The sequence below is a fragment of the Perissodus microlepis genome, chromosome 7 (genome assembly GCF_051167445.1).
Source record: "Perissodus microlepis isolate ML-2025 ecotype Zambia chromosome 7, ASM5116744v1, whole genome shotgun sequence".
NCBI classification, from domain to species: domain Eukaryota; kingdom Metazoa; phylum Chordata; class Actinopteri; order Cichliformes; family Cichlidae; genus Perissodus; species Perissodus microlepis.
Genome location: NC_140467.1, coordinates 52,816,073 through 52,832,122, shown reverse-complemented (window position 1 = coordinate 52,832,122; position 16,050 = coordinate 52,816,073). Strand labels below are relative to the sequence as shown.

Below are 16,050 nucleotides of genomic sequence, written 5' to 3'. Positions count from 1 at the left end.
TTGGACTTCATGAGAGCTAAGAAAATTCATGAGGTGTTCTAGTTTTACGCTGAACAACTTGTCAACAGCCAGTTGTTTGTCAGTTTTGGAAAAATAATAATAATATGCCCCGTTCCACTTTCCTTTGCCCAAACACAAATAAAGAAAATACTTTTTTTTTTTTTAAAAACCCAAAACACTGGAAACATTGTGTTTTTTTTATATCCAGGAATTTCCCTGCTAGAATGTTGTTAGTACGCTATGATATTGAAACTATCATTACTTCTATTTATAAATAAAGTACTATCACCAGGTGCACCCTACAACCAGCTGAAACGTTTAAAACAAATACAGAATTATCCCTCACATTTCCCACTCAAATAAAGCCAAAAAAAAAAAATCATTTCAAAGCATCATTAGAACAGAAGAAACTGACTCATACAAAAATAATCCTTCTATAAGGAATGCTTGGAAATTAGCACTTTGTGTCACACTTCAGGCGTGCTTATAGAACAGAATGTTGTGGTTTGCGTCACAAGTTAGCGAGGGTGGTCTCTGCCCATGCAGCTACCCTCAGAAAATCCCGAAAACTATTCTAATGGCCATCAAACCACATCTTTATTGATATATGCTGAGGTGTTAAAAGTCATCATTGGGGGAGCAGGGGAGATTGTCGACTGTCATCTTTATATACACCACTACACCAATAATGACTCTTTCTACTCGCTACGGTGAAAATGAAATATGTGGGTGGTGCAAAGCTTTAAAGGGTGAACTAAACCAAAAGTCTAACATGTCCACAAAAAGCCCCAACAAAAAAACCTTAAAGTATATGTGCAAAGTCTAGTCTGCCAGATTCTGCAGCACCAGCAAACAAGGTTTTCTTTTCAGGAAGCACTGTGACCATTGACCTTTGCACTAACACCAGTTGATTCCTTGAGGTTACAAAAAGCCTGACGACAGCAATATAGGCTGTGTGTATGTATGGCAGTAAATTTAAAACAGATCTCGCCTTCTAAAAGAAATTGCATACATTTCTTTTAGAATGTACGCAACTAAGACTCCTTGAGTTTTACTAACATTTGCATCTTGCAAGTCAAAAGAGCATCACTGAAGCGGCATCACATGAACGATATAAGTGACTAAACCAAACCAAATGTGGCTGCGCCAACCCTTTCCAGTAAGCGTATTTTCATATCTCACTTTTCACACACTGTGTTTGCATACATTTCTACCAAAGTAAACCCGGAGACATCAAAAAGAGAGAACTAAAAGGGCACAGTTCCCTTATACTGTGTGTTCAAGTAAATGATGACTCAGAGTTTCTGAATCATTATGACAGTTGTGTTCTTTAAATGCTGTTCAGCTGATGCAGATGTCCTCTGAGTTTGCTTGAACTATTCTCAGTGGAAAAAAAAAAAAAGAAAACACACACACACACACACACACACTTTAGAAGTTTCAAAAAAAAAAAAAAAAAAAAAGGAAAGTCCACTTGAAACATTGCATTGAGACACTGGTATGTAAGCATGCTGTACATCATATATAAGCTCCATGTATACTGTTGAGTTCAATGTTTCAAGCTTTTAAATCTTTCCTTATTGGAGATTCTGATCTGTGTTTTAATATAAGTACACACTGGTGTATGTGTTGTTGTGCAATTTAAAGGCCCGTCAAAAGACAGAATGGCAAACCAGGCTGTGCTCTTAAAGCAGTGGTTCATGCTCTACTTGTTCATATATAAATAAATCAACACTCAATCAAAAACCGATCGAATGCAACATGCGTGTTGAACTGTTAGCCTGACGACATGCCCTGTGCTCGCCTTTGTCTCAGACCAACTGTTTAACTGTCACAGTGTAACGTCACAAACGGCATGCCTCCAGGAGGAAAAGAATGCTTTCCTACAGCGTCACGGCAGAGGAGGGGCCCCTCGCTGTCAAAACAGGATGCGGGTCACACCTTATCATGGCAGCGCATCAAACCAGAGTTACACACCCTCAGCCTCATTTCTGTTTGGGTTAAATACACAATACGGCTTGCTCAACATTTCTGGAGCGAGAATATGTGTGTTCTTAAAGAGCAGGTGTGACAGGACTGTAAAATAAACAACACTATAATCACAACGAGCTACGGTCCAACTGATCACTCTGCAGGTATTTTGGTTTTTGTTGTCTCGCCGTTCCTCTGCTATCTGTCTGAACACCTCTTTCTGCATCTCAGTCACCAGCTGGAGCAGCCTTGCTGCTCACTGGCTGCTTAAACCAGTACTAACTCACTCTCCTTTAACACAATGAAGTGTTTTACATGAGAATGTTTTCTTTTGCAATTCTACTCCACGTCATTTCCTTTTATTCCATTGCTACATCTTTGGTTAGTGGCTATGGTTAGTTAAACAGTTAATTGGAAACAGACTCAAATGGCAAGTGTTTTGGCAAGAACAGAATGGCAGAAATTTGTCATTTCCATGTTCTAAAATCAATCGTTGGGGTTTGGAACAACTGCTTAAAAGAACAAACAAAAAAACAAAAACAACAACAAAAAAACACACACAAATAAAAAACCCCAAGACTTTTAACCAAACTACTGTATCTAAAATTACTCTAATGACTCTAGAGCTAGTAATAAAGTTCTAGAGTGCAATCAAAGAGTGTGTCCAAACCTCACTAATTAATACATTACCTTCTGGTCAATTAAAAAAAAAAAAAAAAAAGACGGGGTTGAAAGAAAGAAGAAAGAAAGGAAAAGATAGATAAGTAAGGGGAAAACACAAGAGCGTGAATTTAGGTAAATAAGCAAATCTTGTAGCACCAAAGAAGTATAAAAGAAGAAGTTTGGTCATCTTCAAATATCAATAACTATCAGAATTAATGATGTAATTTTTCTTCAGGACTGTGAGTGTATTTTGTTGATAATACTTCTGTGCTTTTACTTTAGAGGGAGTTGGAACACTTCTCCGGCGTGCAGTTGCACACATTCATCTAATCAGCCCTCCCTCCCTGCTCTGCCGCCGCTCCCTGCTTTAAACTGCATTAAAGCCCAGTCGATGCGGTTTTCAAGTGCATCCCGTTTCCATCGCAAGTACTGACATTACTCATCTTTAACAGATGAAAACAATGACTCAACTTGTAGACGCATGCCAGGCATACCCAGTTTGTGCAGAAATAAACTGGTTGACTTAGCAGGGCTTGTGAGAACTTGTGTCATCCCTGAGGTGAAGTTGTATAAGCAATTAAAGCAACTGCTAGACAGGTTCATTCAAATTATTACAGTTTCATTATATTGCTATCACTTAAAGGCACGCTCAGGTGTTTCTACACATAAAAGAGCAGTCTCATGTAGAGAACCACTTTAACGGTTGTATGAACACCCAGTCACTCCTTTATAGTTGTCATGTTTGACAGAAAACATACAGTACAAACTGCTTTTCTACAATTTGATGGTCTAACAGAAAGAAAAATATACTATGTAATATTATGGCATGGGTGGACAAAAAGACTCAAGAGTTTCTTTCCTAAATTAAAAAAAAAAAAAAAAAAAAAGTCAAAAAACACAAAAAAGTGACAGTGAAAAATACTACAGACCACCTAAAGCTGGTTTTAGAATCTGCATCTTAAATCAATTCCCTTTTAGCTTCTTAGTCAGTGTTTTTAAATGGCTTTGACTGGCTTCATCTATCATCAGTAGAATATTACTTTGACGAGACAACATAAAAGAGAAAAATGTTATTTCTTTATATAAAATTTATTTTAATGTATTACTGTGAAAGATATAAATGAATGAATGAAGTCATACAAGCTGAAAATAATTGGGTTGTCTTTGATTTAACTGTAACCAATAGTTTAAAAGTCAGTTTATTAAACTATCATAACATACAAGAATATAAAAATGCCAGATACTGTATTAAATGATTTTAACTTAAAAAATTGAAGTAGAAATGGTTTAAAATGTAATGGTATAAAACAAGAAAGAGTTTAGGAAAATACATTTCCTAATTAAGAGAATATGATTTAGTTCTCCCATCCCTAATTCAAGTAACAATAAAAGAACATTTGAAAATGGCAATACAGAAAAATGACTCCCAGTATACAACTCTATGAAAGACACCTGAGAGCGTAAAGAATACGTAAGAGTCTGTATGTTTGAAACTGACATATGAGATATTTCAGCTTCTACTGGTTTCGTTTTTGTTGTATGCTGGTTTTAGAAAACAGCATACAACACATAACAATTTCCTTCAGCACAAAGTACAGAGTTCATATAGCTAGTCTGGTCCAGCGAACACTGCACCATCCAAACAATAGGCAGCCAATCTTCATAATGATTGGTATTTCTGGTTGAAAAGTAAACTGTTCGTTCAATGTTTTTTAATCAAGAAATATTTTCACATTAGATCAACAATAAGCTCAAGTCCTCAGACTAATAGTTTCAGGACGAGCCTTAAAACCTGGTTCTACTTGTCCAAGTTTCAACATGACGTACTTTTAAAGCTCCAAGGCACTCGCATATATGAGTCAGTGAAACTTGGGAGCTGTGATGAAGTTTGGGGAAAAGCCAGAGATGACAGTTGGACCAGGAGAACAAGATCATTTGCTTGTTATTACAGATGCAGACAAAAGTGCCAAGGTGGAGCATGCAAAGAGGCGGAATAATAAACTGAAAGTAGGCGGGAGATCCAGAGCAAAGACAGGAGACAGGAAGTAAATAGTCATGGGTACAGCAGTCATTGGTTTTACGTTATTTCACACACAGTCTGGGTACTTTGCGAATTTGACTAAGCAAACACTTCGACAACTTTTCTCCCGGAGTCAAACATGCACAGACATATAGATAATGAAAGCAGATGGTAGAATCGTTATCTAGCAGAGCAGGTTCAAACGCAGCAAAGACGCACACCGATACTTACATTTGAATCCACCCCGTCATTCCTACATACAGACTACAATGATAATCCAGCTAATCTGCATGCTTTTACATTACACACAGGGCATATTTTGAATATAATTTTGGAAACAAACTGAGCTGAGCGAAACTGAGCTTCAAGATTCCAGGTAGACATTTAACGGCTACTAATGAGAAGAGACCTGCTCTAAATTTCCATAACATTTGTGTATCAAGTGTTTCTAATCACCTTTTTTTGTAGGAGTCTTTCCTCTGAGTTTATTAAACACTGACAGGTATGACACATGTTAGCTGTGCACCAGTGGGATCTACATGTGTGCCACCACCAGTGAACTAGGGTGTTACTTTTATTAAGTCTATTCTGTTTGCTAAAGAGAAAAATACTCACTTAGTAATTTTGTTAATTTCAAGTCAAAGTATTTGCAGTAGTAATTACTCTCATCATTATTAGTTTTATTATTGCGAGGCCATCTCTCTAATCATCCATAATTTACAAAATAAAACGTCATTTTGATATCCTGCACTAAAGATGCTGTGCTTAAATAAAGTAGTGTAACACCTGGAGAGATTAAATGAACAATTACAGCAATTACATAGGAATTTGCTAACTAATTTGACAAATATACAATGAATCCCATCATTTCCCTTTTCAGTACAACTCCAATAGGTTTATACCTTATGCATTAAAAATGAAGCATTAGCAGTCTCTCTGACAGTTGTAGCACCTCCATACACCAACACAGATACTGGGTCAGTTACATTACCTCACCTCCATGTGAACCAGGACATTATTGCTGGGGAATCTTTTACTGCTTAAAAAAATCAAGTCAAATCAAATCAAATGCACATGTCTTTGTCCAGATAAGTACACAAAATAACTCCAAGGCTACAAAAGGATATATTGTATAGGTAGAGGAAAGGAGCATGAGTCTTCATTAAGCATGCTCTGGTTGTGAGCTAAGGTAACGGCCTCTGATTGATGATAGCTTTAAGTTACCATTAAAAGGTAAGCATTGCTCATAAGCAGTCTCTGATCAGCGCTGAGGCTGTGAGAGGTTAGTCGCCTGCTCTACAAAGACAAAAGCTTCTCTTTGGTCTGCAACAGTGATCACGAGCCCCTTGGCGTCCTCTTTATGAGAACAGGAAAGACTGTTTTGCTGTGATGACCTCAGAAAATCCTGAGTTTGAAATGCTCCAAGCACTTCACCTGTTAACTAAAGTGCTCTGTTTGCAGATATGCAGTGAGCCAAAGGGCCATCGTCTTCAGGGACCACTTCACGCTGGTGCCCCATGTTCCCATACAGCTGTAGCAATGGCAGGCTTTGACTTGCTGAGACAGTGTGAGGTTGAATAGCACTCCCCAGACATGCCAAGAAAAGACACCACTACAGACTGTGGAAGGCAGAGGCTGTTCTACAGCTCAAACAATTAGCTAATTGATAATGAAATCTATTTCCCAAGAAAAGAAAAAAGAAAAGAAAAGACAGATTAGCTACTTCTTAACAGTGTGCTGATTTTTTTTGTCTCACATGATAGAACTGCAAATAACAAAAGAATAATCCAGCTAATAATTTTCTTAATCGATTGATTCTTTTGTTTATTAAGAAGACAATTTTTTAATAACAAATAAAATAAAATATCGGAAACCCTTCAGACTCAGTTTAGCTTTGTTTGCTAGACAAAGATAACAAAGCTACACATTTGTGAAGTTTGGCCAAATAAATGTTAATTGAACCTTTTTTCTCTAAATAAATTGATTTGTTAAAAATACATGGTTATAAATATGAATGGGACTAAACATCAATCACTGACACTCTAAATTGGAATAAAATATAACTAAAACTACCGTAATTAAATTTTGAATTTCACAACTGTAGTCAGACAAAAAGGAGGAATATGAAGATGTCGCTTTGGACCCTAGGGGAAAATTGTGATGGGCATTTTTCACTATTTACTGACACTTTATGGAGCGAATGATAAATCACTACAATAATCAGCAGATGAATTCCTAATGAAACACTAGCAGCAGCAGCAGGGGCATGATATGGACAGGTGAACATGTTGGGCTACAAGAATGACAATGAGAACAAAACAGGATTTATTGAGCCAATCGAGTCAGGCGGAGGTAAACTAGTTACTCCCCTCCTCCATCCACTGCTCTTCTCTGCCGCCTCTCCTCTCTGACAAGCTGAAGGTTAATGACAAAGGGATGCGGCAAAGGAATACAGATCAGAAACACTAAACTAGCCATAATAAGAGATTTGCAGAATTACCTACATACCAACATATTTATATTACATACCTACGGACATGGAGTGGTTTTTTTTGTTGACATCAATATCTGTTTTGAAAAGTCCCCCGAAAATCTCTAAAAATTAGCATGTAATTACAGCTTGTTAAGATGCAATGTTGTTCAAAAATCTTAGCAACTATAGGCTGTATATAAAAGATGGTCTCCACCATAAGGTCAAACATTAGCTAAAAAGCTTCCACCGAGTGTCTTGATGTATGCTCAATCATCCAGGTAAGGAAATCCCAGAAAGCTGATTTTGTTCATCTGGATGCTGTGTTTTCAGTGGGAGAAAGGTTTTCGTCTCTCATCCAAGTGACTTCTTCGGTCTTTCTCTCGTCCATATAAACAGAATCGAATTTTCACCACCACCATCTTGTTCTGAATAATAGTTAAGTTTTTACTGACATCAAGGGACTAAATGGCTATTTTCCCTTAGTAAAACTGGGTGTTTTCCTTTTGGAACCAGATGAGTTCCCTCATCTGCTGAAATGCAAGTTTAAGATATTTCCTTGGCTTCATTTTTCAGACTTGGAAGCAAGTCCATCCTTTATATACAGTTTATGAGAGAAACCCAAAGCAAATTCAATCCCATCCAGCTATTCCAAATCTTACTGAAACACCAACTGTACATCTCCAAGAAATGCACTGTTTCCTCCTGTTTCGGTAATGTTAGCTTAAAACTTCCAACACTCCGCTGAGCTACAAATTTGTGATTATTTTCTTTTCTTTTTTTTAAAAGATATAGCTCTTCCGTAGGAAAAAAAAAGAGAAAAAAAAAAAAGATGTGCTTTCTCTTCACTGGCAGTTACTGATAAATGGGAAAAATACAGTACTAAAAGAACAAGCCAAACAAAACTCTGCATCAGCTGAGCCTCTGCCATCCATGTGGAAACAGAAATGACCTGAAAAATACCTGGGCACTACTCCAAGCCTTCAACCAGCAACAACAACCCCACTGAAACCAACTCTACTGTAGGACATCAACACCCACTGCTCGACGCTTTGTTTTTTAATCTCACGCAGGTAGGCTCACTATGCTGTAAAACCATTTTTCAAAATGGCAAGTTTTGCCAATGGCTGCTTTCACAGCATGCGCCCAATGTTGCTCCGATAAAAATTGATCTTGCAGAGAAGAAGCATATTGAGGTCCTATGCACAGACTATTAATGCTGATCAACAAGCTAAAAGGCTGAGTGTGGTCGTCCCTCGGCATACTTACAAGGCTTTGCATCATTCAGTAGGTGTGCCCCAATTCATTGATTCTTCATAAAATTGCAGATGAGATCCAGTAATGAGTGAACACGAGAAAGGCCCGAGGCTTCATGTAAGCATCTGCATATGTGTGTATGTGAAGAAAAAGCAGTGCTGTCATTTATGAGAGCACGTTGGATTTTTAACCTTAAAAATACAAAGGTTAGGAATAGGTTTGGAACCACTGGACTACAGAGGTTCAGGATCTGTACCTAGCTGTATCCACCTCTACCGCCTGATGCATCACTCCACTGATAATAGCTGTGTAATTTCACTTTCAAAAGGGTTCAGAATACAGAAGTGGCTGCAAGATTTCTGCACCTGCTTACAAATGCACAAAGCACAAAAAGAAGAAGCACTGAAATTACAAAAAGGAGGGGGGGAAAGGGGAGAAACAAGAGGCAAGTATATAAAAAGACTATTTCTTTGAACTACTGTGGCTTAGGGGGGTAGTGTGAGCTGCCTGTACTTCGTCTGAAGGACCTGGGCACTTCTATCACCACTGACCATCAGCAGGAAGCTGCACCTCCTCAGAAGACCGCTGAACTAGAACAGGCAAAATTTGGGCTGGACTTCAGCCGGCTCCAGTGATTACAGAAGTGCACCAGTGATAGTCGAGTGTTAATGCTGCCTGCAGACTCAAACCTTACCCAACATCTGAGCTCAGAAACAGAGCTGCCTGAATATCACATGATGAAATGTGAGGAAAACTACACGCGCTCACAAGCCTGGTGGACATGCTGGCAGTCATCACTGCCTATCAACCCTCATGACTATGAAGCAACAAGCCAGTGACAGACTTGAGGGCTGAGTCTCAAATTCTGCACTTCAGTGTACAAAATGATAGTAATGTTGACAGAAATGTCAGGAAATGGTGGAAAATGCCAGTTTTCCAGAAGCCAGGGTGACATCTTCAAAAGTCCAAAACCTAAACGACTTTTGCCATTTTTTGCTTGAAAGATTATTAATCAGTTGTGAGATAAGTTAACTAAGATCCTGTTCTTCTCAACATCAACACTTTTGTATCTCAGTAATAAGTGGAACGTGTCATTTATTATGCAGGAAAAAGTGGTTAACTAAAGATTATTTACAAGCTTCTGCATTATGAAAGTGTACATTAACACGCAGTTCCATCTGCTTGTAGAATGATATTAGCTAGCTCAAACACACAGTATCTAGTGGTTACATTTTATAGCAAGTATTGCATTTTTCTCTCATGTGCATCGTTTGACTTTTTAAATGAACAAAAAACAAAAAATAGCGTGGCACTGTGCAGGACATTTATTTGTTGTTTTCTGACCATGAGCAGCTTAAACATTAATCAGAATCATCTTTATTTATAAAGCTAACTCTCAATTTTCTTTCATTCCAGGCTGAGCAGACAAGCAAGAAGAACAAAGAGGGGGGAGGGATTTGCATTTTCCCATAAACAACAAGTATTGAATACCAACAGCATCGATATTTCAAAGACCTCTGACCCAGTGTAGTTGAAGCAGATGGAAGTAAATCAACAAAGGATGAGGGAAAGAGAGAAGTGCTTCTAAAGTCTAAGTTCAGTGTAAGTTATGAACCTGACCTGAAAAGTTCAAGCAGCTTAAATGCAAGCTAATAACTGGGAAACGCAGGTACCAAATACATTACAGCACATGTTTTCTCGCCATATGTAGAATTTCACATACACATATACATATAGATGTGTCTCCCTGCCCAGGTAAATGTGATGCTGTTCACAGCTGTGATATTTTTTCTACTCCCTAAAATAACCATGCTCAGTGCAGACGCACTGCAGCCTATACTTCAGCTCAAAGCTATACTTCAGCTCAGACTTGCACTCTGTGAACTGATGTCAATAAAATGCTCTACGTCATGTTTACAGCGAAAACCTCAGGGTGCAGGAGGCAGCAGCCATTATTATTATTTAGCAGCCATTATTATTTATACACTTTCATAAATAAGCAATTAGTCCCTTCAATACTGACCACGAGACTGAAATCTTGTCTCCATTTCAACATCAAGGAAGTGTTATTGAGAAATGCTAGCAAGGAGGTTCTACAGATATCAGCAGTTCACAGGTAGAGCCCCAGTGATTTGGTCCCCTGATCCCTCTGTCAGGGTACTCATATTATATTTTTCCCCTATAGGATGATCTATAAATAAATCTGCTGAGCCTTCAACTTGATCTAATACCATCACAAGGTAATCTATTAATTTGGACTTTTAAACCAAATTATTGACTACAAAACCCATGAAAAATACTTTCAGCATTCCTTTATGTTTAGTTCTAATTATAAAACGTTAGCATACAATATCCGCAAGCTCGCTTTACAATGTTGGCATGTAGACACTACTATTGGGGGCATTTTCAGGGCTCCACTTTACAGTGGGTACCTCCGAGCACGAAGAACAACTGGATGTGACAATGCTAACTGGTTAAACTTGAAGAAGACAACAAGTAGCAATAGAATAAGCAGTGTTACCTTCTCAAGCATTGCTATTAGCATCATAAACTTAATCAGCAAAGGCTAACGCAACAACAACAACAGCATTACAGCAGCTGTGGCAGTTCTCGGTTGTTTTGCTGCTTTGGCAACATTCAGTACTGACAATGCAGTTGAAGCTATCACAAAATTATTATATCAACTTGTGAGTCTGATTAATAATACATCAAAACCAATGAAAAGAGAATTGGTGGTCATTAGCAACATCACCCTCCCTCTGAACCCGCTTTGTGTTCCTGGAGAAGGTGCCTACAGCCTCTAACGATGAGAGATTTCACCAATCAAATCAAAGCTAGTACAACAGACCAATGACGGGGTGTAGACTACATATTGGCACAATTTTGGCTGGTTGTGTCGAACAACGGGTATTCACAACGTTTACCCAACAAAACTACTTCTAATGTCTTCTACTTTCTGTTCCCTTTCTGCGTCTATTTTCTTGTTCCGTAACGACTCAAGAAATCTTTGAACAAATTGTAGTTTCTTCACACAGGATGCATTTCTGACTTTTGACCGCAAACTGAATTAGACCCTGACCCTCATAGCCTACTTCTAACAACTAGCCTTCAAACCCTACCTAAACCTACTCAACACTCAAACCTAAACCGTAACCATAAATCTAATCCTAAACAGTAACCCTGAAACATTGACCCTAAACCTAACCCCAACATATCAGAATATCTGATACTTGGTTTTTGAAAAGCCAAATTAGGGGCATTTTTCATCGCTGATAACTTTCACAAAGATAATAATTTAAACTGTAATTTACAATTGGTAACAGAAGATAACTGCGTTGTAGCATAACAGGTCATCTGGAGCAGTTCAATAAAATGACCACAAACTACGATATAGACTACAAAAAGGTAATAAAGCAGTCATCAGGTCTACACCTGAGAAGCTACACTGTCAAGAAAAAGATTTCTAAGTTGATCTTTGCTCAGATTAACAGTGCAGGTCTGTTGTGGAGCGTGAGGCTCCGCAGCGCATGTGTGCCAATTCATTTCCTCAAGGTCTGCTGCAAGAAAACCTTCCTCCTCCGGTGCAGCCCACATGTGGGGAGATTACATCTTTTATTTATCACTTCTTGGCTCTATTTTTCCAGCAAATTCCAAGCTGGGGTGCAATCAGCCAAGAAAGCCTCCCTGTGTGTGTGAGCATTTGGGATGTGCGGACTACTGTTATTCCTCTTTGTAAGAATGCACATCGAGCCCAGATTCAGTTTCATTCCTGCAGAAACATTTCCCAATATCTGGGAACATAGGCCTCTTGTTTTGGCAGGGGAATGTGTTGTGAGTGCGTATTCACAAATACACAATGCCCACATGAACCGCATGCATTTGATGGTGGGGGGCGGGGGGGGGGGGGGGGGGGGGGGGGGGCGAGGGATGGATCATGCAAGCACTCAGATTCCATTACAATTCAAATTAAGCACATGGAGTAATGGGATTACAGCCCTCAGAGATTCGTGAACTCACAGGTAACAAACTGTAGCACGGTCACAGCTTCCCCGCTGACCAAACTGAGGGCTGTCTTCATTAAAGTGAGATCTTCAGATATGCACAAAGACACAACCCAAACTGGCTGCAGACTGGTGTGAATCATGGCCCATTTAAGAAGAATCTGTGCCAGTATACTTTCTCTTTCCAAACCTCTTCTACTTAACAAGGGAGTGAAAAGATGCTTTTGTTTGCTCTTCTTTTGCTGGCAACAGGACGCTTGAAAGACAAATGAACATGTAAATAGGAACAAAGTGCCAAACTCACAATGGAAATGCTGGGCATTTGATATGTGTGCTGGGTAATTAAAATCTCAAAGAACCTCTTCAGAGAGGGGAAAAATGACACTAAATCAAGCACTGATTCATGCTGCTGGTGGACTAAAGTTGTCAAGCACAAGCACACAGGTGTCTGTTCCTGTTTCACTTGCTCTCAGTGGGTTATAAACAAGATCACGTACCGTAATTTTCAGCTTCTTTTCATAAAAAAGAAAAAAATATATATATATACTTTTTTTCTTGCCTTTTAAAAAAACAGAAATCTAAAACCTTCCCGTCATTCCTCTAGATCTAAACATAAGACATCAATAGTGCATACTTGTCTCCTTTCCAGTGCAGCAGGTCGTGTTTATCAGCTTCTCACTGCTACACAATGCTGATCAAACTGTATGCAGGCTGTCAAAGCACAATGCATGCTCAACTATCATTATTATTCAACAGCATATCAATTGTGCCACAAAGAACAACTCATTCAAATGTAATGTGTGTCAGTTGGGACCCAACCCAGCTGAACACTTCCCTTATTACTCAACAGTTTTATGTAATCTTTTAAAACTGATTTTAAAGGTCAGACGGTATTTGAACAGGCTCCTTTCTCATGATATGTGATACAGAAAAAAATAAAGCTCTAACGCAACTAAATGCTTCTTCCCCGAGTCACGTCAACGCAGTCACTAAGTGATCCAAGCCAGCCGGAGGACAGTAAAATCGTTTTATTTGTCATTAATATGACAAAGTTTCGCAGTTCATTCTGGCGCTGCTGAGGTGTGATGTGGGGGGAAAATCCTCTTTTGTTTTATTTTCAGCGTAGTCTGTATTTTAAGGCTTTTTTTCACATTCAAACTAGCCCCGAGCTAAACAGGATTTAAATGCCTCAGTCACACATTCCCATTCATGCACCCAGCAGATTTAAAGCCCCATTGTAGCCTCTCCGCGAGTCTGTCGCCCTTTGTTGTCAAACCCTGTCACTTTACCTCCTCGTGTTAATCGACACATTCTCGCGCACCGACATTAAATCTCTCCTCTTGTTCTTTCTGTTCTCGACTGAAATTGTCCGGTTGTTTCATTTTTGTCCTTAGAGCCCAGTATCGCCACATCACTCACCGACTTGGAGTACGTTGTCCACGCAGCCGCTCTCCAGCAGAGCGATGCCCCGTCGGAAAGGCAGCCGCGTCTCGTCGCCGCTCTCCCCGCTACTTCCGATCTCCTCCCCGCCAGTGTTGAACGACGAATACATGCAGATCTCACGCTCGCTCCTCGGGAAAGACCAGTACACGATCCGTCTCTGGACGGGCTCCGGGATCCGCTCGAAACGCTCCTCTACCCTCTGAAACGGCCACTTCTCAGCGACTTTCCTCGCCGCGATGTCCAGGAGGGTCTCCGGACTCTGGGTTCTGCTCGATTCGCCCTGGGTGGCTCCCGAGCTGCCGCACGGCGCCCCCGCGGCCCGCTGGCCTTGTCTACATGTTGAGCCGTAGCCCGGTCTACAGCAGAGCCGCTTGGCTGGGGGCTGCTGTACGAGCTCCGCCATGATAGCTCCGCTTTAACGGCGACGGAGGAAGTCAACGCACCATATGAACGGAATGGGGAACGGAAAAGGTTACCCACGGTCTGATTGTTGGCCGTGTATGGCCAAATCATCCTTTTATGGCAACATGGGGCAGGGCTTCGGCGAGCTTGTCAAACCCCTTTGTTGACAAATTAAGAGAAGGCGGGGTCTGCGGGGCAAGCTCCGTGCTGAGGACTGCCAGGAGGGCGGAATTCCCGTCCGGCCCTAGTCCTTTGAGAGCCAGATTTCAGCCAGGAATGTTAACTTTGTACAATACAACTACAACGGTGTAGTTGTATTAAGGAGCTACGTCAGACGGTGGTTTTACCGGTTGGCGTTCACATTTACTAGGGACGGAGAGAGGGGGCTTTGTCTTTCGGTGAAGTGGATCAGGCGGATGAAAGCTAGGTGCCAATGGGCGGTTATTCGCCTGTCAACACTCGAGCCTCGTGGTTTGAGGGGGGAGGGGGCAGTGAACGCAGGACCGCCCCGTGTGAGGTTTACGATCCACCTGAATGTGGGGCGTTTAAAGGAAACGTAACTGCTTCGTGAGAGGTATGGAAGTCAATTTTTGACAAAAGAAACACGAAATCTAGTTATGAAAAAATAGTAAGGCTGAGTCACAAAGCCTGATGAAAGAAATCTTTGAGTTATTAACTACTATAATACGATTTTTAAGATGAAAACCTCATTCAATATGTACATTTTGACGTAAAATGTTTACTTTTTTAACACATAACCTCTCATTTTCCTGTTTTAGCATTTTCTTTCTTTCTTTCTTTCTTTCTGGAATTCACCAACTGTACCTTTAGGTGCCACAGACGCTTTACGATGAACTGCACAATGTGTTACGTCATGTTGCATTTGAAATTACCTGCTGATTAAAGAACCACTACTCTGTATATGTTTGCTTCTAATGCTAACTAGATGCTGAGAATTGTGATATCTGTAACATGAATGCATGAGAAGAAAAAGGGGTTGTGGTGATGGTGTAAGTAGGCAATGGGTTGTCATTTATTCATATTGAAAAAGACTGCACCAAAATAAAAAATAAACTAATTTAAAAGTAGTCTGCTTATTAGATGTAACTACTCGTTAATTGATGGTGCCAGAATACTATTTGAGATCATCCCAGCTAATTTTAATACCTGAATGGAATAGTATTATACATTGGCTTCACCAGAGCCTGGACCTCAACTTTACTGAAGCAGTGTGGGATCATCTTGATAGAGAATGGAACAAAGGGCAGCCAACATCTGAAGAAGAGCTTTGGAACAGCTTTTGTCCTTTTTAAAGACTGCAGAACTATTCTTGAAGACTGTTTAATGACATTTCAAGACAATTTGCTCAACACAGCCTAACTGTTTTGAAGAATAAAGATGTTTATATCAAAGATTGACCTTCAAGCTCATTAGAAAAAAAAAAATCAGTAGACTGCTGCATCTGTTTTAATTTTTTTTCAGTTTTGCCAACAAAATATAAAGAAATGAGGGGTGGCTTAAGACCTGTGCACAGTACAATACATAGATAAGATGTGCACTGTGAAAACACATATTTGAGCCCCAGTTATGTACGGGAGTACAAAGACCAGAACCAGCTTCAACAAGTTTTAAAGCTGCAAAAAGAGCAGTTTATGGGTTTTTTGCATTGTGTTTAAAGTATTTAAATAATCATTAAAGCTTGTGCAAATCTTTTAAAATGTAATATCTGTGTTTCTCTATTATTTGTTGCTGCCTTTCTAGGACAGTACAGCAGGTTATACTGAAATGAAAACTCCTGGCAGCCCCATCCAAAGATGTTTGAT

At 39.7% G+C, this 16,050-nt stretch overlaps 1 protein-coding gene across 1 annotated transcript in view; it reads right to left on the bottom strand.

Annotated features, from left to right (window-relative positions):
- LOC146384112 (zinc finger SWIM domain-containing protein 6-like) overlaps positions 1 to 14,317 on the bottom strand; it is a 50,684-nt gene extending 36,367 nt beyond the window's left edge. Inside the window, exon 1 of the mRNA XM_084935894.1 lies at positions 13,802 to 14,317. Coding sequence (XP_084792020.1) covers positions 13,802 to 14,228 — 427 coding nt within the window. The 5' untranslated portion in view covers positions 14,229 to 14,317. The remainder of the gene's footprint in view (positions 1 to 13,801) is intronic.
- Between the last annotated feature and the right edge of the window lie 1,733 nt (positions 14,318 to 16,050).